Raw genomic sequence first — 24,047 nt, forward strand, 5'->3', positions numbered from 1 at the left:
TCAGAAATTGCCTGTCATGAAGTAAAAACCTTTTTAATGTTAAAATAAAGAATCTTCTGCAATTTCAAGTAATTTCTATGTTCTAGTTTCCAACCAGACCAAAATGTTACATGATGTATTTATTTTTGGAATCCAGGATATCAATTTGATAATTTAGGGAGATAATAAAAACATTGCACAATCTGATAACAATAAATTATAATAGATAGGGACCCACACATGACGCAGTATCACATCCATAGCCTAACGCAAAGCACTAGGCTATGGGGCTTTATTTGCAAGTAGGCTACGTTTTGGGGCCCCCCATCACAACAGCTTAGTCTGAGGCGTATAAAGTGTTCCTTGTGTCTGTCTCGTCCTCTCCGACTACTCTTTGCTATACGTGATCCATTTTGTGATTGGAGGAGCGAAAGGATCCCTAACCAATGAGTTCGGGGCTCACGCCTGGTGCATGCGTTGGGTGTCTGCAGGAGGCGGCGCGTCCGGGGCACTGCGGGTTCATTTAAGGTAACGCATTGTAGCCTATTTTTTAAGTCAATAATGGCAAAAAATATATATTTATATTTATGCTTGGATTCATTCAACATCTATTACTACGGCATGTGCATGTTTGAGTGTTCTCTTACCGTCCTTTGTTTCTTTAAAACCGCAAGCATAGATGTGAAGTTGGATTTATGCGTGCATGAGCGCGGCGGATTTTTCAAAATAAAAGCCTGGGTGCCGTTTCTATGTAGCCTACGCGTAATTTTCTAATTACTCTCTCGATTCTACTACAATTTTCACTTGTGATACCAAGCGCTTGATTTTTAGCAAGAATTTAACTTTTGATTCTCTGAATATTGTTAAACCCAACTACAAGTACATGTTTAAATGGTAACCTGGCAGGAAATGGATTTGCTAAAAGAAAGGTGTCTTGACGAGGTAGGCGAATCTTGAACATACTAACATACATCGGCACATTTAAGAAAGAATAATGGCATGGTGTGGTGATTTTCTAATTGTTTTTAGTTGCTATTAAAAATGACTTTATATGGATGGTGAGATTTCAAACAGGGCGAGGGAAATGGTCAAATAGCAACTACTTTAGAGGTAAGTTCAGGTCAACTATAGCTGTACATGGAATGCATAGGGTCGATATGTCGTGCAGGCCGAGTGTTTCTATTGGCTCATAAGTTATGCATTTGCCACACAGACTTTTGTTACATTGTGGCTGCCTTTTAAGATCTTTCTTTGTTTACGGGCACTCTGAGAGGAAGTGTGAGCTTTGCAGGAGGGCTGGGCACTTCGAAGTTTGTTACATAATAGCTGGATGGGGAAAGGGGAGATATATAGTGCCTTCTGACAAACCCTTAAAACAATAACTACGAAGTTCTAACTGAAAAGACTCTTTGTTGAAATGCAGCCTGTCCTACCCTTGTATCAGCATTGTAGCCATGTGGGAGACTTTTTGTTTGTTTTTTTACGTTATTGTATTATGCAGGTGTTTAAATCCACAATTTGGAAAAGCCTATATTTTGATGGGCTGTTTGATTTGCATAGTGATCCTGCACATTCTCCAAGAGCACCTAACACACATTTCAATATTTGCTATATACTGTACCCTCCAGGTTTTCACTTTAAACTGACTTTAATGTTTTTTATTGCTTAACCAGGGTTCATCATGTCATGGGAAAAGCCATTCTTGGATGAGGCCAGCTCTTCTTTATCATCCAAGAATGTTAAAGAGAAGAACAACAGCACGACCATGCAGGCGTTACATGACTCGCAGCACACAGACAATTCCAATGGAAGGAGCTGTTCAGAAAAAGACTCAGGTTTTTCAGGTGAGTCCAAGCAAATATTCATGGTAGCAAAGGCATTTACCATAGGCTGCTTTTGGTTTGTAGTAGTATATAGGCTCCATACACTGATTGTAGTAACAACTGATTGTTGTTACTAAATTGCCTCTGCCTTTATCATTCTTATAAACCAGTCTATGCTCATCACTTTTCAGCATTTTGTGCAATAATGTTGCGTCAGTTTCAAGTTCTTGTCATTGCTCTTTGTTACAGACGCCAGCTCCGACTGCAAGCACACGGATGCAAAGGATGAGAGCAATGAAAAGCAGCAAAGGGAAACTAGTAAAGAGACATTTCTGAATCACAATGAATCAATGGAAATCAGTAATCGCAGGAATGTTATTGTGGCACCTGGAACACAGCAGCTACCACCTTTTTATATAATTGAAAATATGGTTCAGGTAATTATTTCAGCTCTGTCTTTTAGTAGATGTTTTAAGTAGGGGTTTGTTTAGCATGTATTTAGAGAATATATGTATAGGATGTTTCACAAACAAGCGAAAATAAATGTATTTAAGAACCAATATTGTAATAGAATGCATTATCATTGCATCTGAATATTTTTGAGAGATTGCTACAAAGCATTTCTCGAAAGCTGTAATCACTGATGCACTTTGTTTTTGTTTTTATCTACAGCCGCACATTGTTCCGAAAAATGCCCCGCTGATCTGGCCCAACGGAGCTAAGCCTACCGTCAGTGGGGCAAATCCCGTCATTCTGCTTCAGCCTCCCACGCCCCAATTCCCCAAAGCTCCTGGTCTGAGCCAAAGTGACGTCACCGCAAAGAAAGTCACTGCAGCTCATTTACCTGTGAAGTCCTATCCACGCATTGCCCCACACCCCAGCAAGAAACCTGCCGACAAAACAACCCAAAATAGCAACGCTTTCAATCAGAGTAAACGTGTATGCATTGAAAATAATAACACACAAGCCATGCATAAAGTAATCCCCAGCACTAGCAGACCGTCTTCTTCTTGTAGCGCTACAGTCTCAGCAACCCAACCCACCCCGTCAGTGTCCTCCATCACCACCACTGAACTAAACAAACACAGCGTCATTAACACTCGCCACAGACGCCTTCTGAATACAGTGCAAGTCCTGAAGAAGTCGGGGCTATGGGACATTTCGCTGCGCACCAAGGAACTGATGCGTCAAAGCATCGCGAGCGGACGGGACATTGCCCAATTGAGACAGCATTCGGATCGGTTATGCCACGTAGCCAGCAGTTCCAACCAATCCCCGAGCGACCAAATGGGGGCATGGCGCAATCTAAGCAAGCTAATGGCAGAGTCCGGCTCGTACCCAGGCCTTGAAGGCATCCAAGCTTTTCAGGTTCCAACGTCGCAACAAGATGTGAGCGTTGCCGAACCACCAAGTGTTAAATGGGACAGTGATGAGCGTCCAGTTGCTTCAGACGCTGAACTCGCTGAACCCATCCCACAGCAGGTAAGGAAATCCAGGGAAGACGAGCCCAATGGGACAACTCCGGACAGTTCGGGTGAAGATTAGCGCAAAGTGTGGTGCAGATTCTCAGGCATAACTTTTTAAATGATCGTGATAATAATGTAAGTATACAGTATTATAAAGCTAAGACATGTCAGGAGTGACACAGAGCTGGTGGAGTAGTTTGAACACTCCACTGTCATGCATTTAACAGTAAACTACTGGGGCGTTCGAAAGTTTTCCGACCTCTTTTTATTAACCTTTATTGTGTTATGTTATGCAAAAAAATCAAGTATAATTTGTATTGGTAAAAATTCAACTTACTGTGGGGTAAGGTATGAGAATAATGCAGTAGAAATGACAACCACTGTCACTGTATGTGATCAGGTATCGCTTTACAACCTCCTATGGAACATTCATTACAACTTGAATAATAGCAAAAGGGAAGGAGTTTTGATATAGATACAGACCACTGCAGCCCAGGGTTTCCCCCACATTTGCTGAATAGTTGGAGAGTCATTGGCTGAGTATTTCCTTCCTTAAATACATATGCGTGACATTTTTTTTTGCTTTTAAACTGTCAAAAGGTATAACCACAGAGGCAAACCCCCCACATGTGTTCATAATGTTGCACAAAAGCTTGACCTGTGTGGCCTATGAAAATATTCAGGTTCTTATTCAAATGCCAATAGCATTGAAACCAGCAGAGCAAAAGCCTGGCCATCCATCTGCACAAAGTTGTCAAACGACGAATGGGGTTCCCGTTTCAACTATTTTAGATCAGGGGTGTTGAACTCACTTGGGTCGTGGGCCCAAATTCAGCCCCCACAGTGGGAGTGGCCGCATATATTGTGAAGGACTGTGGCCTAATAAATAACAACGGTACTGTTGTAGCCACAGCCGCCCTGGGGCAGACTGACCATTTACCATGTGGCTGTAATATGCTGTTTGATATCCTGATCTCTTATGTCAGTGCCCCAGCTGGACATGTGTGGAATTCTTTCCTTTTTTTAAATTTAAGATGCCCCCTAGTGGCTGGAGTGAGCATTCTGACCATTTCTTTAAAAAGTCATAACTCTGCACAGGAATGGGCTAAAGACTTTTTTGTGTGACATTCTCAGAAATTCATGCACTACAAAGAGCCTTGTGTTTGACACACGTGATTTAGATGGTTGGCCAGGCTTGTACAAACCAGCTTATGTCTACTTTACATCGTTTTGTCTTCCCAAAAAATGCTGGTGCCTTGATGACTTTTTGTTTTTAGCAGTCTGATGCTAAAAAATTGCAAAAACATTTATTTTATATTAGTAATAAAAATCTACACTGATCACAAATCAATAGTAAATCAAAATATAGATAAATAAATGTGATAAAAATAAACACTAAAATGTCCTGTTAATGTAAGTGTTCATGCCTACTATGGAAGTGCAGGCTCATTCCATTGTTTTTGAACATTCAGAAAGATTCTGTGTTGTTCAAAATTTCTATTAATGTGAATAATGAATGGAGTCTGTAGACTGTACTGTTTGTTTACGATCAGTACCTCTTTATAAAAGCTATTTGCTTTTACAAACACCTTTTTGTTACGTTTTCCTTCAGAATTTGTTGGAAATTATACATGTATTTAATCTATTCTTTGTTCTGCCCATGAAATATTCCCGTGCCACTGGCTGCAGTACAACCGTAAAGGATGATTGATTCACATGATTGTGCTCAATAGGTGGACAGACGTGTCCCCTTGTTCCCCAACAGACCTTTGCTCACAAACACTCATTGGAATAAACCGTGGGGTTTTAATACTTCCTGAACCACTGTAGCTTCATCTGACACTGGAGCGCTCTATGAACTTGCCTTGAGATTGCCTTAACCTGTTATACAGTATTGTTTATTAAAGTCATGTCATTGCTTACTGCAGTTCTTGCTACTCTGCACAGTTTACATATTTGGCTTATTTTGTAACATATTTTTCAAACACATTGTCCATGCTTCAAGATATTTGTTTTTTTGATGGACATGAAGTATATTGATTGGCCATAGACTGTCGTGGTAACATGGGGTTTGCATGACTGTAATGTTTGTAGAATCAACCAAACATTGAAAACTGTTTAAAGTCCTCTTTATATATTGTATTTTCACCTTTTAATTTAAATAAAGTTAAATTCTTAAAAACATGTTTGTGTCATTTACAATCATTTTATTCCAGTGGAAAGTATATATACACTTCTAGGAAAGCCGAAGCGGTTGCCAAAGTCAGTGTTATGCAACTTCTCACTCCGTATCAGTCGGAGGGACTGTCTGCAATGTGGCTCAGCTCTGCTCCTTGTTGAGTCAGTGAGTAGTCAGGATTGGGCTTGCAGAGTCGACTCAAACGCTGGGAAAGAAAAGGGGAAATGAAATATGTAACAAATATATCTAAATAGAATATGTGGCAAAGGCTACTTTTTTATCGTCATCCAAAATATCATTGCTATTCCCTGGGGATAGAGGGAATTAGTATTATGCTGAAACACGGAAAATTAGAATATCATGAAAAAGATAATTTATTTCTGTAATACAACTTAAAATGCGAAACTAATATAAAATGATATAGACTCATTGCATGCAAAATGAGATATGTCAAGCCTTTATTTGTTATAATTTTGAGGATTTAGGCTTACAGCTTGTAAAAACCTCACATTTTCAAATGTCAGTCCTCTGAAAATTATAAACATGCATATGTACTTAGTACATGGTTTGGGCCCCTTTTGCTTGAATTACTGCCTTAATGCGACGTGGCATGGATTCTATCAGCCTGTGGCACTGCTATGGCAGACCAGGATGCTTCAATAGCGGCCTCCTCCTGCTTTGTTCGGTCTCATGTCTCTCATCTTCTTTTTTTTTGGCAATGGTTCAGGTCAGGCAAATTTTCTGGCCAATCAAGCACAGAAATCCAACGGTCATTTAACCAGGTCTTGGTACTTTTGGCAGTGTGGGCAGGTGCCAAGTGCTGCTGGAAAATGAAGTCAGCATCTCCATAAAAGCTTTTATCTCCATAAAAGCTTTATGGAGATACTGACTTCTGTCTGTTGAAGGAAGCATGAAATACTGTAAAATCTCCCGGTAGACGATTGCGTTGACTCTGGACTTAATTTGGGGAGCCATGTCTTCTGCTGGTGTTGGTCCACTGTGCTTTATTACCACAGGCTGTGGAAACTTCACACTGAACTTCAAGCATCTTGGATTGTGTGCTTCTACATTCTTCCTGCAGACTCTGGGACGTTTGTTTCCAAAAGAGAACTGTGGGCCACTGGGCAACAGACCAGTTCGTTCATTCTTTCTTTAGCCCACGTAAGACGCTTCTGACGTTATTTGTAGTTCAGGAGCAGCTTAACAAGAGGAATATGACATTTGAAGCCCATGTCCAGGATCCGTCAACTCTTTGTGAAGGTCCCCCACACTTTTGAATGGCCTTTTCCTTACAATCCTCTCTAGACTGCGCTGATCCCTGCGGCTTGTGCACCGTTTTCTTCCACCCTTTTCCCCTCCACTTAACTTTCTATGAATGTGCTTTGAGAACATCCAACCTCTTTTGCTATAACCCTTTGAGGCTTTCCCTCTATATGGTGGGTGTCAAGGATGGCTTTCTGCACATCTGTCAGGTCAGCAGTCTTCCCCATGATGGTGAATTCTACTGAACCAGACTGAGAGGCCATTTAAAGCCTCAGGGATCCTTTGCAGGTGTTTTGGATTCATTCGCTGATGAAAAGGTGACACTTTGAGCCAACAATATTGCCCCTTTTCACAATATTCAAATTTTCTGAGATTTTGAATTTGGGATTTTTACAAGCTGTAAGCCATCATTTTCTAAATTAAAACAAAAAAAGGCTTGACATATGTCACTTTGAATGCCATGAGTCTATATCATATATTAGTCTCACAGTCTTTTTTTTTTACGATATTCTCATTTTCTGAGTTTCACCTGTATACTTATGTTCTATGAGAGCAATCACTTAATCATTATACGGTAGAAAATATTGCCAAGAAAGTATACCAGTTACATGTTTGCTCTACTCTTAGAAGGAAAAAAAGCCAAATGTGCAATGCAGTAAACATATCCCTCTTAGTTCTACCTGTGTGAGTGTCCCAGACTCAGTGGCGATTTTGTACAGGGCCCAGCCTGGCACCAGCAGAATGGAGGAGAGCGCCAGGATCCAGCCCACAACATATGCCCAGGACGGATACACATACCAGCGGTTAAAAGTCAGAGGCTGGTACTCCACCAAAGAATAGATAAAAGAAACCTGGAGAATAATGACGATATGTCAAATTCAAGTTTTAACTGTAACCTCCAATCTCCCTCCAAGACACTGAACTCTGACCAGCAAAGGTTTGAGTGTCAGTTCTCTGTAAGCTCTGTACACTTTGAACTCTGAAACCAACATGAAACCATCAGACTCACCAGCGAAACCCCTGGAGTGAGAAAGAGCCAGCAGATTTTGAAGTACACGTTGGGTCTTACACCTGTCATGTCCTTTATGATGTTGAACAATTTCTCTGCACCTTTATTCAAAAATATATATTTAGGCGTGGAAGTTAAATCTGCTTTGAATTTTAGATTTTTTTTTTGTACCAACCAAAAATCCATCCAAGAGCCAGTGATTCAAAGACGCACAGGAAAAGGACGCAGGTTCCGTTACAGGCGTAGTAATCGAACATCTGGAAGACGTACATGCCTCCCTGCAGACAATAATGAGGTTTTGAGATGCAGATGGTGTTCCTGACACAAAAAATGTCCAAATCTTTTAAAAACTTTTTTTTTTGTCTATTTAGAAGTGGGATAATCAGTGCAGCTTTTATATGACCGAAGAAAACATAATATGGAGAAAACTGTATAGTAAAATAAAACAATGTTAATAAGACACCTCTGTAACCATGACGAGCTGCAGGACAAAGCAGGTGAGGCAGAAGAGCAGGAGGAAGGCCTCGCGACGACCTCGGCGACGGATCACAGTGGGAAACAGGTCAGTGATGGAGGTCATAATCACCTCCATTTCAACAAACTGACAAATAGAGAAATTGTTCAGACACTCACAAATCCATCTTGTAGAATAGTCCATATCTTTATATTTGCCCTTTTCCACAAAGCTTTCCTTTCTAGGTTTGAAACTCTTAAATTGGAACATTTCCAAGGCCAGTGGTTCTCAAACCTGTCAAAGTAAAACTTCATAAAAGTTTAGACCTTCAAAGTACCAAGACTAAAATCAAAAACTGCATGTAAACCGTGTTTTTTTCTGTCAAAACAAAAACAATCTTAAATACATTAACAAAGGTAAAATAAAATATCTTTACATAAAATACTGATGACCTTGAGTACAACCAGAAGAAAGCTCAAGGTACCAAAGCTGACTCCCAAAGTGAGAGTCACGAAAGTTGATGTATTTTTCATTGACTGGCATCTACTGGTTTTGGGGATGGCGGCCCAAGACGTTTGAACATCTACAGTGGTATGCAAATGTTTGGGCACCCTTATAGATTTTCACGATTTTCCTTCATTGGTTGTCTGGAAAATCAATTTCAGTTAAATAATATAGGAGACAAACACAGTGATATTTTAGAAGTGAAATAACGTTTATATGACTGTGGACCGCTCTTCTTTACAAAACATCTCCAGTTCAGTCAGGTTTGATGGTTTCCAAGCCTGGACAGCCCGCTTTAAATCACACTACAAAATGTTCATGGAATCCATGCGACCCTCAACTTTAACAAGATTCCCAGTCCCTGCACTGGCCACACAGACCCACAGCATGATGGAACCAACACCAAATTTTACTGTAGGAAGTGTTTTTCTTGGAATGCTGTATTCTTTTTCCGTCATAACGCCCCTTGTTTTGCCCAAATAACTCTATTTTAGTTTCATCAGTCCGCAGCACCTTATTCCAAAATAAAGCTGGCTTGTCTAAATGTGCTGTAGAAGACCTCAAGCGACACCGTTTGGGGCATGTGCAGAGAAAAGGTCTAATCCATATTACTCGTCTGCACAGCATCTCCTTGTGTAAAGTGCGTTTAATAGTTGAACAACGCGCAGTTACTCCATCTGCAGCCTGTGTGCCTCTGGTCCACCAATTCCTCACAATGTTTCTCAAAGTTGAAACTGAGAGCTTAAATCTATGAGACAGCTTTCTGTATCCGTCCCCTAAACCATGATGTTGAACAATCATTGTTTTCAGGTCATCTGAGAGTTGTTTTGAGGCTCCCATGTTGCCACTCTTTAGAGAATTGGCCTCCTTAAATACCACTGAGGTTACCAATAAAATCAATAAAATGACAAAAGTGCCTAAATGTATGCAAATGCCTAATTCTTGCACACTTTAAATGAATAATATAAACTTTATTTCACTTCTCAAATATCACTGTGTTTGTCTCCTATATGATTTATTTAACAGATTTTTTTATCCAGACAACCAATGATTTATAAAGCAAAATCATGAACATTTACAGGGGTGCCCAAACCTTTGCTTACCACTGTATCTGTCCATTTTATTACATCACGATTAAATTGATGTAGATTTGCTGTCATTCAGGTGTTTTCAATTGAATCTTTCAAGAGAAAAAGACAGATTGGAAGTGACATGTCCACCTCTCATTTAAACACAAGTCCAATTGATTTGTTTTTAATGTTAGATGTTTGTATCGTGACTTTTGTAAATCTGCATCCATCCATTTTCTTCCGCTTTATCTGGGGCCGGGTCGTGGAGGCAGCAATCTCAGCAGAGATGCCCAGACTTCCCGATCCACACACACCTCCTCCAGCTGCCCTGGGGGGGACCCCAAGATGACACCAGGCTGGGTCTTCCATGAGGCCTCCTCCCAATAGGACAGGCCTGGAGCACCTCCTGGGGGAGGTGACCAGGAGGCATCCGAAAGAAGATTCCCCAGCCACGTTGAAAGGAGCCAGCTGAGGTGGCTCGGGCATATCTGCTTCACTTTATCAAAATTTGCCTGTTTCCTTAAATATTATGATATTCTTAATCTTACTTGAGTGTCCAGGCCCAACAGGATGAGCATTATAAAGAAGCAGATGGACCACATCTGGGGCAGGGGCATCATGGCCACAGCCTGTGGGTACGCAATAAACGCCAACCCGGGTCCTACATGAGTGAAAAATACACTTTGTGGGTCAGAATATAATTTTATGTTCTTATACTATTGACTTTTGTTTTCCTTTACAAGACAGTGTGAACTATAACCATAAGATGATTGTGCCATAGGCATCTAGCTGTACATAAAATGTATATTATCATACAGTATTTATATGAATAAGTAGCTCTATATAATAACTGTTTACTTGCCCCATAGAAAAGAATGTGTTCCCAAAGTTCATCTGTAAGTTTCTTAAATGCAAAATGTCAATTGTCACCACCAGCAAATCTCAGGATTGTGTTCACTTCTGTATTATTAGCCACTTTACCATTGTTTTTATTTCTATACACTCAAAAAGTGTAAATTACCTGACTCGGCCACCTCTGAAATTGAAACACCTTGTTGATTTGCCATAAATCCTAGTACAGAGAACACTGCAAATCCTGCAACCACACTGGTGCCACAGTTCAGCAGACACAACCACATGCAATCCCTGGCAGATCAAAGAAAAAACACTTTATTCATTCATTTATAAAACAGAAGAATCTACCCCAGAGAGAAGGGAACAAGCTTGTTGGATTGGACTTCTTTAGAGTCACGCTGATAGGACCCACTTCACATTTTGATTGGGGACTTACCGATAGCAGTCGTTATTATACTTGTTGTAACTGCCCAGAACAGTCAAAACACCCACACCAATGCTGAAGGAGAAGAAAATCTGTGATCCTGCCTCCATCCACACCTGTTCTGACACAAATCAAGTGAATATGGATTATGAATGAACACTAATGATTTGCCCGTGACAGTAGAGATGGGCTCACCTGAGGATCTAACAGTCGAGATGGATCTGGCAGAAGATAAAAAACTACTCCCTCCATAGCCCCAGGTAAAGTCAGTCCACGAACCAGTAAAATCAACAGCATCACGTATGGAAACGTGGCAGTAAAATAAACCACCTGAATAGTACAAAAGATGCTGCTGTGAAAAGACCTTTTCACCAAAAATATATTGATTTTATTTGAGTACTTTTCCAGTTGACTTGACCCCTTTCCAGATGCAAAAGTAGCAGATGATCCACATAACAATGAGGCACACCAGAATCTCTACACGGATCCCGCCAATCTCCTCAATCCCTCCAGAGATGGATAAAACCCGCCGCCTGAACAGTCAAGAGACAAAACAACACCAATTACTTCCTAATGACTATGAGGATGTTTATTGTTTTAATAATTATAAACAAAAACTGAGTTTTAATGTAATCAAAACCTACTCCCAGAATTCAGTGGCAGCGGAAGTTGAGAAAGTGTCATTGCTCCGAGATGTGTTTGTTTTAGTCGTAAAGTCCATACAGGTATCTGTGAGAATGCATCAAAAATATTTATAAAGTATACCCACACACACTTAATTATGATTGATTAAAGTCTCTGTACATTTTCTTTACCCTTCAGTCCTAATTGTAGACATTAAAGTTACCTAACTACAGTTCTACAAAATGTGTGCACCACCCTTAGGCTGCGCTATTGCATCTCTCTCGGCCCTGAGAGTATCAAAGAATACACCCCTGTGCCCTATAAAAGGAGGCCTCTCCCTTCAATCCTCTCCTTTGAACTCAGCCATCGAAGAGAGGTCGTGCCTGCTGGGCCCATAACTAAGGGCAATGCACACATTTCGTAGAACTATAGTAACTTATACCTTTAATTTCTACTTCAATTGTGTGCTTGCCCTTAGGCTACGCTATTGCATAAAGCAACGCAGACCGATATACTCCCAAGCATTCACGGTCTCGCATGATTGGAGCAAGCCCTCTGAAACTCTATGCATCCCAGGGAGCAGCCAAGCGCCCCTTTGGTAGCAGGAACGGGCAGAGTGCAGCCAATAGCCACCAACAACACCAGAGCGTCTCACACCACGCTCTAGTGGGCCAATCGTTGACAGGACAGAGGACACCCCTGTTTCTGACCCCAAAGCCCATGAACAACTGATCGGAGTGTTGCAGGCAGTCCGATCCTGACAGGACAAAGGCAGTAGCGACGTTCATCGTCTGCTGACGCATGTGGAGGGGGAAAGAAGGGCCTGATTCTAATCACCCTAGACCTGAAGGCAGGGTGGGCCAGAGCGTTCCATCAGTCCATCACCCTCAGAGAGGGACATGCAGGAAGAGTGCACAGAGATCCTCCATCCTCTTGGCCGATGTCAGAGCTAAAAGGATTGTGTCTTGTAGGACAGACAGCCTGGCAAATGGGCTCAATATGGGTACGATATGAAGATCCCAGGTTGGAACCTAACAGCGCAGGGGCAGTCTAAGCCTACGAACAACCTGCAGGAAGCGCTTCACCAAGGGTGACTGTGAACAGTGTGGATGCCAAACCCCACGTGACCGGTAACAATGGATGCCCTTCTCCAGCGCCGCCTCCACACACTTGGAGAAGGTGCGTGAGGCTAAGGAGTAGCCAAATGGGAGGCAGCAATACTCGAAGCATTTTCCCCGACTGCGAACCAGAGGAACTTCCTGTGCACAGGGGCAATGAGGATGTGGAAGTATGCGTTCATGAAGTCCACTGAAGTCATCCAGTCTCCGGGCCTGATGTATTTCAGCAGTTGCTGCACCGTAAACATGCGGAATGGCCTCTACACAATGCAATGGTTGAGAAGCAGCAGGTCCAGGATGGGCTGCACACAGCTGCTCTTTTTGGGAACAAGGAAATACGGGGAATAAAACCCCATCCTCGAGGAGACTCCAGACTTCAGATCAAACTCTGTCAGGGGCCGTTAACCGACACTGAGTGGATGATTGGAGCGGTCAGTTCTTTGATCCTCTCAGGGCGGGAAGCTGGTGCTTCTGAGAGATATGCAATAGCGCAGCATAAAGGGTAAGCAAACAATTGTAAAGTAAAGTAAACTTACCAGTGTTCCAGTAGTTTCCGCAGCTGGCCCAGGGGAGCTGTGAGCTGAAGGAAAAGACCAGGTAAAGCAGAGCCCAGGCGAGGATAATTTTATAGGTCATACAGCTGTACAGAACGATCAGTTGACCTCCAAAACCAATACCTGAAAGACCAATTCAATTTATTTATTTATAATTTTTTCCCCTTATTACTAAAATTATGGTAGAAATGTGCTTTTATACTTTGGATATTTTATAGCATGATTAATGGGGTTATAGAGCTTTGTAATATTTGAATGAATCATTGTTTTTACAGACCACAGAGAAATCAAAATATAAATAAATCTTACTCAATCAGGTGTCAAAATCATGCAAAGTCAGAATATTCTGCTTGTGCAAGCTGCGCACTGCTTGCCTTCAACCTACATTACCAGTGCTTTGACACCTTAATTTCTCTGTCATTCCTGTCTGTTTAAACAGTAATAAAACAGTCCGTTTTTGCATCATAATTCGATTTGTACATTTAAGTATTGTGTTGCATTATGTGGTACCTTCAGCTAGAGGACAGAGCTTCCTCCAGCAGGTGATTCCTCCTTCCTGGGTGTACTGCCCCGACGAGGTCTCCAGAAGAAACAGAGGGATACCACAAGTAGCTACAAACACCAGATAGGGCACCAAAAACGCACCTACAATTACAAAATATGTAAAAACAATTTTTTAAAATTAAGAAAAAAGCACATCTTTACCTTTTAATATAATTTTGTCCAACCTCCTCCATTTTTGTAGCACAGATAAGGAAATCTCCAAACATTGCCCAGTCCAATTACATTTCCAGCCACAGCAAGAAGAAATTCCGCTTTACTTGCCCAATGCCCCCTTTCTTCAGGGATCCCATCTTTAGCGTCAAAAATATTCAACATATTGAACAAAGACGCACCTAAACGAATGAAGCAATCGCATACCAGTTCTTTAGCCTGTGTTCAATGGCCAACTGTCTCTTAATGAGCAACTACCTGATAAGTCACTGAGTTCTTCTTAGACAGTGGGGTAAGATGAGACACTTTTTGCTTTGGTGGTTATTGTGTAAAAACAGTATAATGTACATACTACATTTCACTTTTCACACACAGTTTGGGATGTTTTCTGGAGTATATGTCTGTAGACAGTGTCTTTAGACACAGTGGAGCAGTGCCATGGAGACATTTGAAAACAACAAGTAGGAGCTTAAACCTTATCCTGTAATACACATGAAGCCAATGTAGAGTAGCCAACACCGAGGTGACATGCTGTCGCTTTTGGTCCCTGTAAGGAAACGAGCAGCTGTGTTTTACACTCCCTGGGGCTGACGAATTGAACGCTGACCAAGACACGGAATTATAATAATCAAGTCATGAAGTTATGAATGCGTGAATGGCTTTGTCAAAGTCGCAGGCAGGTAGTTTTTTACCTTGCTTAGTGTTTTAAGGTGGAAAAAGCTTGATTTGACAACATGATTTATATGTTTGTCCAATTTAAATTCATTGTCTATAAACACACCGAGATTCCTTGCAAAAGGGTGACAATGGCGCTGTCACAATTGTCGAGAACATTTGAATTAGAATTTCCAAAAATTAAAAATTTTGTTATCTTTGTCTAGACTTGGCATATAGATCTCCAAATCGTCAGCATAAAAATGCAGTTAAGTCCAAGAGCACAAGGAGAGTGACCTCCACTGTCCACAGTTAAAAACAAATCATTGAAAATTCTTTAAAGGTCAGTCTCTGTGCTATGACAGGGTTTAAAACTAGATAGGAACTTCTCTGCAAAGGTGTTTTGAGCAATGAAGGATTGTAGCTGCTCATTAACAGCCTTTTCCAGTACTTTAGATAGAAAGGGCACCTTCAAATAGGCCTTATTTATTTTTTATTTTTTTTAAAGAGGCTGCACCACATCATACTTAAAATCAACAGGAACACAGCCAGCTTTTCATGAAGAATTGATCAAATCAACTATGCATGGACCAATACTTTCAAAAACCTTCTTGAGGAGACCTGGAGAAATGATGTCCACAGGACAAAATGATGAGCGCACTTTGTGAACAATCTTTGTTAAATTGGCTAAAGACACTAGCTCAAAAGTATCAAAAGTAGCATGACATGTTTGTGAGACCTGATTGTTCTGAGTAGATGAAACAGCACTGGCCCTAGTGGAATTCTTTTTTTCATTGAAAAACTCCATAAAATCCTCACAAAGTTGAGTTGAAGGCACAAGACCAGAGGAGTCATGTGGGTTGGCAAGCCTATTTAGTGTCTTAAAAATAAACTGGGCATTTTTAGCCTTACAGAATTGCCTTGATGGCAGAGTGCAGAGTTCTACAAGATTTCTAAGGACCAGTTTTCTCCCTTCCTATTCCTACTCCCTTAAGTGTTCAATGAGGCACTGGCGAAAGGCTCTCTGCCCCCATCATTTTATGAAGCCAATATTTCACTCATATACAACAAGTCAGGTAAAGAACCTTCAGAACCTGGCTCTTACCAGTCCATAAGCTTACTTAATGCGGATTACAAAATCTTAGCAAAAGTTTTGAGCTACACGTTTGGAAAACATACTCCCCACCATCATATCAGGAGTTGCTGCTTTCCCTGGATGCGGAGAAGGCCTTTGACAGGGTTGAGTGGGATTATCTCTTCTCAACCCTGTCAAGGTTTGGATTTGGTCCCAGTTTTGTATCTTTAATCAAATTATTATATGTTCAATCACAGACATCTGCTCAAACTAATGGTTTAAACTCATCTTACTTCCCTCTAGGGCGCTCAATTAGGCAGGGCTGTCTGTTATCACCGTTGTTATTTGCCTTGGCAATCAAGCCATTGACCGTTACATTAAGAATTCTAGAATTATTAAAGGATTCTCTGGCATATTTAGGGGAACAACAGAGCATAAGGTTTTATTGTACGCTGACGACTTATTGTTGTACGGGTCAAAGGCTAAACAATCTCTCCCAGTTATTATGTCCATTTTAAAAGATTTTGAACTTATATCAGGATATAGAGCCAATTTCTCAGTTCAGCTCTCATCCATGTATTATTTCAAGTAAGTATCAAGGGATGAACTTTACACAAGAATGTTCTGGTCTTACATAAACATAAATACACAACAATGTACAAACAAACAAACAAAATTTAGACAAATGGGGCAACCTTCCAGTTTCTCTAGCAGGAAGAATTAACATAGTAAAAATGAAACAAAATTTCAAAGTATACCTTTCTTTATTACTACTATTTTCTACTATTACTACTTGCTACTTTGCACATCTTTGGCTTTTTTTGTAACATTTTTTAGAAACATCATCTATCATTTTATTCCAGTGAAAAGTATATATACACTTTTAGGAAAGCCGATGTGGTCGCTAAAGTCAGTGTTATGCAACTTCTCACTCCGTATCAGTCGGAGGGACTGTCTGCAATGTGGCTCAGCTCTGCTCCTTGTTGAGTCAGTGAATAGTCAGGATTGGGCTTGCAGAGACGACTCAAACGCTGGGAAAGAAAATGGGAATTAAATATGTGACAAATATTTCTAAATAGAATATTTGTGGCAAAGGCTACTTTTTTATTTCTTCCAAAATATCTTTGCTATTCACGGGGGAGTTAGTGTTATATATATATTTATGTTCTTCTATGATAGCAATCACTCAATCACTGCAATGCAAAATATAACCTAAAAGAGGATTTAATAGATAATTTTAAATAAATGTTTAATGTAAACATATCCCTCTTAGTTCTACCTGTGTGAGTGTCCCAGACTCAGTGGCGATTTTGTACAGGGCCCAGCCTGGCACCAGCAGAATGGAGGAGAGCGCCAGGATCCAGCCCACAGCATATGCCCAGGACGGATACACATACCAGCGGTTAAAAGTCAAAGGCTGGTACTCCACCAAAGAACAGATAAAAGAAACCTGGGGAATAATGACGATATGTCAAATTTAAGTTTTAACAGTAAACCTGAATTCTCCCTCCAAGACACTGAACTCTGACCAGCAAAGGTTTGAGTGTCAGTTCTCTGTAAGCTCTGTACACTTTGAACTCTGAAACCAACCTGAAACCATCAGACTCACCAGCGAAACCCCTGGTGTGAGAAAGAGCCAGCAGATTTTGAAGTACACGTTGGGTCTTACACCTGTCATGTCCTTTATGATGTTGAACAATTTCTCTGCACCTTTATTCAAAAATATATATATTGAGACATGTTAAAACTGCGCATTGATTCTCTGATGATTTTTGTATTGACTGTATCTACCGAAAATCCATCCAAGAGCCAGTGATTCAAAGACGCACAGGAAAAGGATGCAGGCTCCGTTACAGGCGTAGTAGTCGAACATCTGGAAGGTGTACATGCCTCCCTGCAGACAATAATCAATGAGGTTTTAAGATGCAGATGGCACTCCTGACACGAAAAATCTACAAATCTTTCAATTTGTCTTTGAATAATTTCAAAATGTTTTCTTTTAAATGTGGGGTAATCAGTGTTGCTTGAAACAATGTTACTGAGACACCTCTGTAATCATGACGAGCTGCAGGACAAAGCAGGTGAGGCAGAAGAGCAGGAGAAAGGCCTCGCGACGACCTCGGCGACGGATCACAGTGGGAAACAGGTCAGTGATGGAGGTCATAATCACCTCCATGGCAACAAACTGGCAAACAGAGAAACAGTTTAGACACTGACAAATCAGACTTGAAGAATAGTCAATATCTTTATTCTGTGTTATTTTATATTTTGTTGAAGCACTTTTTTCATAAAGTTTTCCTTTCTGGGTTTGCAAGTCATCCAAATTATATCAAGTCAAAATACTTGAAATGGAATATTTCCAAGGCTTGTGGTTCTCAAACCTGTCAGACAAAGTAACGCCTCATATTAGGCCGAAAATTGAAAAAAAAAATAGGTTGTACACCGTTTTTTTTTCTTTTCTTAAATACCCGACTATGGTACAATGCAAAATCTTGAAATGAAATACAGAAGAAGCCTCAACGTACCACAGCTGGCCCCCAATGAGGGAGTCATGGATTTTGATATGTTTCTGATTGAAAAAGGTTTATTTACGTATACTGAAATTGACCAAGACTTCTCGCATTAAAAAAGACAGATGGGAAGTGAAATGTCCACCTCTCGTTTCATTGCAAGTCCTGTCGATTTGTTTTTAATGTGAGACGTTTGTATCATGACTTTAGTAAATCTGCTTCATTTTATCAAAATGTGCCTGCGTCCTGAAACGATTCTAATAATTGTAATCTTACCTGAGTGTCCAGGCCCAACAGGATGAGCATTACAAAGAAGCTGACGGCCCACACCTGGGGCAGGGGCATCAAGGCCACAGCCTGTGGGTACGCAATAAACGCCAACCCGGGTCCTACATGAGTGAAAAATACACTTTTTATTAAACATATTGATAGATGGGCCAGAATGTAATTTTATGTTCTTATAATATTTACTTTTGTTTTCCTTTGCAAGATATTCTGAAGCATAACTATAAGATGATTGTGCCACTGTCATCTAGCCCTCATACAATTTATATTATCATACAGTATTTACATGAATCAAAAAGTGTAAATTACCTGACTCGGCCACCTCTGAAATTGATACACCTTGTTGATTTGCCATAAATCCTAGTACTGAGAACACTGCAAATCCTGCGACCATACTGGTGCCACAGTTCAGCAGACACAACCACATGCAGTCCCTGGCAGATCGAAGATAAAACACTTTATTCATTCATTTATAAGACGAAGAAGAATTGCCCCCAGTGCTTATTCCCCCAGAGAGAGGGGAATACGCTTGTTGGATTGGACTTGATGAGGGTCAAGCTGATGGTACCCAGTTCTTGGAGTCCGTCTGGGGTGCTGTTTTGATTGGGGACTTACCGATAGCAGTCGTTGTTATACTTGTTGTAACTGCCCAGAACAGTCAAAGAGCCCACACCAATGCTGAAGGAGAAGAAAATCTGTGATCCTGCCTCCATCCACACCTGTTCTGACACAAATCAAGTCAATATGGATTATGAATGAACACTAATGATTTGCCCGTGACAGTAGAGATGGCCTCACCTGAGGATCTAACAGTCGAGATGGATCTGGCAGAAGATAAAAAACCACTCCCTCCATAGCCCCAGGTAAAGTCAGTCCACGAACCAGTAAAATCAACAGCATCACGTATGGAAACGTGGCAGTAAAATAAACCACCTGAATAGTACAAAGATGCTGTTGTGTAAAGAGCTTGTCACAAAAAATATAATGGTTTTATTTGAGTACTTTTCCAGTTGACTTGACCCCTTTCCAGATGCAAAAGTAGCAGATGATCCACATAACAATGAGGCACACCAGAATCTCTACGCGGATCCCGCCAATCTCCTCAATCCCTCCAGAGATGGATAAAACCCGCCGCCTGAACAGTCAAGAGACAAAACAACACCAATTACTTTCTAATGACTATGAGGATGTTTATTCTTTTAATAATTATAAACAAAAACTGAGTTTTAATGTAATCAAGACCTACTCCCAGAATTCAGTGGCAGCGGAAGTTGAGAAAGTGTCATTGCTCCGAGATGTGTTTGTTTTAGTCGTAAAGTCCATACAGGTATCTGTGAGAATGCATCAAAAATATTTATAAAGCACTGGATACCCACACACACTTTACAAATAGGCTACCATTGATTAATCTCTCTTTATAATTGTATAACTTACCAGTGTTCCAGTAGTTTCCGCAGCTGGCCCAGGGGAGCTGTGAGCTGAAGGAGAAGACCAGGTAAAGCAGAGCCCAGGAGAGGATGATGATGTAGGTCATACAGCTGTACAGAAGGATCAGCTGACCTCCATAACCAATACCTGAAAGACCACAATACAATTGGTTTATAGAAATTAGAAGGTAGAGGTAGAAATGGGCTTTTATACATTGGATGTTTTATGGCCTGGTTTATGGGGTTATAGACCTTTGTAATTCTTGTTAAACTTTGATATGAAAATTGTTTTTACAGACCACAGAGAAATCACAACATAAAAAATCTAACTCAATCAGGTTTCAATGCATCCCATCATGAAGAGTCAGAATATTCTGCTTGTGCAAGCTGCACACTGCTTGCCCTCAACCTACATTACCAGTACTTCGACACCTCAAGTGCTCTGTCATTCCTGTCTGTGTGTTTAAACAGTGGTATATGCTCCGCTTTTGCATCATAATTGAATTGGTAAGTTTAAGTATTGTGTTGTATTATGTGGTACCTTCAGCTAGAGGACAGAGCTTCCTCCAGCAGGTGATTCCTCCTTCCTGAGTGTACTGCCCCGACGAGGTCTCCAGAAGAAACAGAGGGATACCACAAGTAGCCACAAACACCAGATAGGGCACCAAAAACGCGCCTAAAATGACAAAATATGTTGAAAAAAAATCATCATACCTTTGAACATATTTTTGTCTTACCTCCTCCGTTTTTATAGCACAGATAAGGAAATCTCCAGACATTGCCCAGTCCAACTACATTTCCAGCAACAGCAAGAAGAAATTCCACTTTACTTGCCCAATGCCCCCTTTCTTCAGGCATCCCATCATTAGCGTCAAAAATTTTCAACATTTTGAACAAAGCCGCACCTAAATGAAAGAAGCAATCGCATACCAGTTCTTTAGGTTGTGTTCAATGGCCAACTGTCTCTTAATGAGCAACTACCTGATAAGTCACTGAGTTCTTCTCAGGGGACAGTGGGGTAAGATGAGACACTCTTTGCTTTGGTGGTTATTGTGTAAAAACAGTATAATACACATACTACATTTCACTTTTTGCACACAGTTTAGGGTGTTTTCTGGAGTATATGTCTTTAGACACTGACAAATCAGATTTGATGTTGAATCTTTATTCTGTGTTATTTTTTATTTCTTTTTAAGTTTTCCTTTCTGTGTTTGCAAGTCATCCAAATTATATAAAATGATATTGTCTTAAATTTGAATATTTCCAAGGCCCGTAGGTAAAATACAAAATCTTACATGGTCTTTGTCAGGGCACAGATATAAAATTGTATAAAACAATTTTCATATCCAATGTATAAAAGCACATTTCTACCATAATAGATAATATTGTATAATTTATGTCGGTACAGTACTTGTTTCACTGTGAATGATGACAAGTTTCAGTAGCGTCTTCACCAGGTCTTTTGCATTTGTTTTTGGGTTGATATTCACATTTCAGACACAGTTCATCTCTGTGACACAGAACTCACCTTCTTTCTGATCTGTATGATGACTGGACATTTCCTTCATTCTTTTAACCAATGAACCTGAACCTTCAAATGTTTTGAAATTGCACCCAAAGAAGAACCAGACTTGTGCTTCCAAGGTCATGACATCGTCATTTAGGTTTTCCTGAATTGTTTAAAGGTATAGTTATATTAGTGTATGTAAACCTTTGGTTTTGTAAAAAGTAAAAAAAAAAAAATAGTGTTGAAAATTCTGTATCTCATACTTCTGGAATTTGACAAATAGAAATTATTTTTAACATTTTTAACGACAGTGAGACAAAAATGCAAATGTGTCTCTTTATGAAGTGTATGTAAACATCTGGTTCTCACTGAATTATGATCATTTTAATCTTACTTAAGTGTCCAGATACTGTCAATGGTCCAGATCCAACAGGATGAGCATTATAAAGAAGCAGACGGACCACATCTGGGGCAGGGGCATCATGGCCACAGCCTGTGGGTGCGCAATAAACGCCAACCCCGGTCCTATATGAAAAAAAAAAAAAAAAAAATACACATTGATAGTTCGTAGTTAGTTGTAGATAGGTAGTTTTCCTTTGCAAAATATTGTGAAGCATAACTATAAGATGATTGTGCCATAGGCACATACAATTTATATTATCATGCAGTATTTCTATGAATAAGTGTAAAGTTTACGTGCCCCATAACAAAATATGTTTTCAGTGTTTATCTTTTACCTCTAGATGGCACTGTAAGTCTCTTAAAGCCTAACAAAATGACCGACCAACATCATTTGCTGCCAATTTTTCATTTTTTTTTGTCTGACAAGTTCAAATCATGTAAAAATCGAATCTTTAATCTAACATAAAAACGAAAATGTTTTATTTTTTAAACATAATGGGTGGTTCACGCTCGACGCCTCCCCACCGTGCAATGTGTAAACACTGAACAAGAGCGCAGCTGCAGTGGCCACATTTAGAAGATGAGTTAGTTTTATGGGAAGTAATTATCTCGTATTGCTCAGACTGTATGGGCGATTGTGTAACCTGCAGAGCGGTTCTGTAATAGGGGAGAGAGCTTTTGGACACAAATCTACAACATGATTTTACACAGAGGCTCCAACTGGCTCATTTTAAAGCTCTAACCCCACTCTTTTCCACAAAAACCTCTCTGTCACTTTTCATTACGAAGATATTAAGTTTGTCAAAAGTGCCAGTATATCGGTTGGACAATGGAGACTATATCCCTGATGAACTTTTTCATAAACCCAGTCGACTATGGCTCAGGTTGTTGATGTGTTGTACAGCTGTAGTGTTTGTGTTTACTGTATCATACAGTCAGTTTTGTTTTGTTATTCCGGTTTGACCTTTTTTAAGTAAATGAACCACTTGGAATAAAGCCCATGCTCAATATCTCAGTAAAAGCAGTCAGAAACCAAGGCAACAATAAGTTTTTGAATAAAATATATTTAAATGGCAGACAATGTATTGCAAAACTAACAGCAACAAATACAAAATAGGCATATTAGTAAACATGTGCAATCTTTATGACAAGACACTTTCATTAGAATAAGTTAGGTACAGTGTTCACATACAGTGGCAGTTTTCCAAATGCTACTGATTTGTGTATCCTGCAGTCAAAGCATATAAATAAATGCACAATTCAAGGCAACGTTTAATAGCACCAAAGCTTTGTAAAAAATGTTAATCAAGTTAGTTGAGATAATCATGAATTAATAGAAACAAGCTAAGTAGCAACGCAACTCGTAAAAATGCACATACTGTGGTCAGTAGTTTGTAGTGAAAAATTCATCTTAAAAAAACAAGCGTGAGAAGAATTTTTACATTTACATTGTTTTGATCAAAGTGTAAAACCTACAAATATCAGCATAAAATACAAAATTTGCTAAACAAGTATTTCAAATTTCTAACAATTTTTAGGCACTTACAATGCAGAGCCAGTCAAAGTTTTGAGGAAAAAAAACCCTCAATGCTCTTGACCAGTTTGTCAGTTTGCTGATTGGATGAGGTAATCTGAACATGTTTAGTGATCAGCACAGAATGTCCAGTAAATGTCCAGATGCACCCTCTGCACTGCTCATCCATCTCTGTCTTAGTCTAGATGTCTTTTCCCTGCTACATAACAGTTTTGTATTGTATAATATTTACAGTATAACAAACAGTAAAATGTCTTGGAAAATATTCTCACCCTTCCTGTTTTTGCATACGAGAGACAATACAGAAATAATAAATAATGCATACAGAAAAAGCATTGTTTTGGGACAGCTGAGTTAAGAGACAAGCAAAACCAGCCATCTCTGAAGTTTTTGGATTCAAACCAAAGTGAAAGTGGTTAGTCCTAGTTTTTACTCTCCCCAAAGAAGACAGGGAACAGTGATGAGTATCTTAGTATGAGCAGATTTTATATCATCTTCGCACAGGGGTTGATGAACTAAACTCTTTCGGAGCAAATAAGCATCAAATAAGTAATATGCAAAAACTTTTAAAAGGTGCAAATACTTTTTTATGGTACTTGTTTATTACTGACCTTTTA

At 39.9% G+C, this 24,047-nt stretch overlaps 3 protein-coding genes across 3 annotated transcripts; 1 reads left to right on the forward strand and 2 right to left on the reverse strand.

Annotated features, from left to right (window-relative positions):
- Window positions 1–1,044: 1,044 nt before the first annotated feature.
- LOC306970216 (uncharacterized protein) lies at window positions 1,045–3,551 on the forward strand. The gene is made up of 4 exons (XM_079566095.1): window positions 1,045–1,089; window positions 1,653–1,823; window positions 2,052–2,239; window positions 2,475–3,551. Exons 2-4 carry the CDS (start codon window positions 1,661–1,663, stop codon window positions 3,345–3,347), a joined length of 1,224 nt encoding a protein of 407 aa, XP_079422221.1. The 5' UTR covers window positions 1,045–1,089; window positions 1,653–1,660; the 3' UTR covers window positions 3,348–3,551.
- Window positions 3,552–5,534: 1,983 nt separating this feature from the next.
- On the reverse strand, window positions 5,535–14,263 carry LOC306967521 (sodium- and chloride-dependent GABA transporter 2-like). The gene is made up of 14 exons (XM_079562605.1): window positions 14,051–14,263; window positions 13,833–13,967; window positions 13,305–13,445; window positions 11,671–11,755; window positions 11,427–11,559; window positions 11,222–11,356; window positions 11,039–11,142; window positions 10,769–10,893; window positions 10,296–10,408; window positions 8,183–8,320; window positions 7,895–7,997; window positions 7,720–7,820; window positions 7,391–7,561; window positions 5,535–5,652 (listed from the first exon to the last, which is right to left on the reverse strand). Exons 1-14 carry the CDS (start codon window positions 14,199–14,201, stop codon window positions 5,560–5,562), a joined length of 1,728 nt encoding a protein of 575 aa, XP_079418731.1. The 5' UTR covers window positions 14,202–14,263; the 3' UTR covers window positions 5,535–5,559.
- A 2,440-nt stretch (window positions 14,264–16,703) lies between these two features.
- LOC306963795 (sodium- and chloride-dependent GABA transporter 2-like) lies at window positions 16,704–20,875 on the reverse strand (the record flags this gene model as incomplete). The annotated part of the gene is made up of 14 exons (XM_079557492.1): window positions 16,704–16,796; window positions 17,045–17,215; window positions 17,375–17,475; window positions 17,557–17,659; window positions 17,813–17,950; window positions 18,552–18,664; window positions 18,870–18,994; window positions 19,176–19,279; window positions 19,359–19,493; window positions 19,563–19,695; window positions 19,807–19,891; window positions 19,995–20,135; window positions 20,529–20,663; window positions 20,725–20,875. 14 exons carry the CDS (start codon window positions 20,873–20,875, stop codon window positions 16,704–16,706), a joined length of 1,728 nt encoding a protein of 575 aa, XP_079413618.1.
- Between the last annotated feature and the right edge of the window lie 3,172 nt (window positions 20,876–24,047).

The sequence above is a fragment of the Gobius niger genome (assembly GCF_951799975.1).
Source record: "Gobius niger genome assembly, chromosome: 1".
Lineage (NCBI taxonomy): Eukaryota > Metazoa > Chordata > Actinopteri > Gobiiformes > Gobiidae > Gobius > Gobius niger.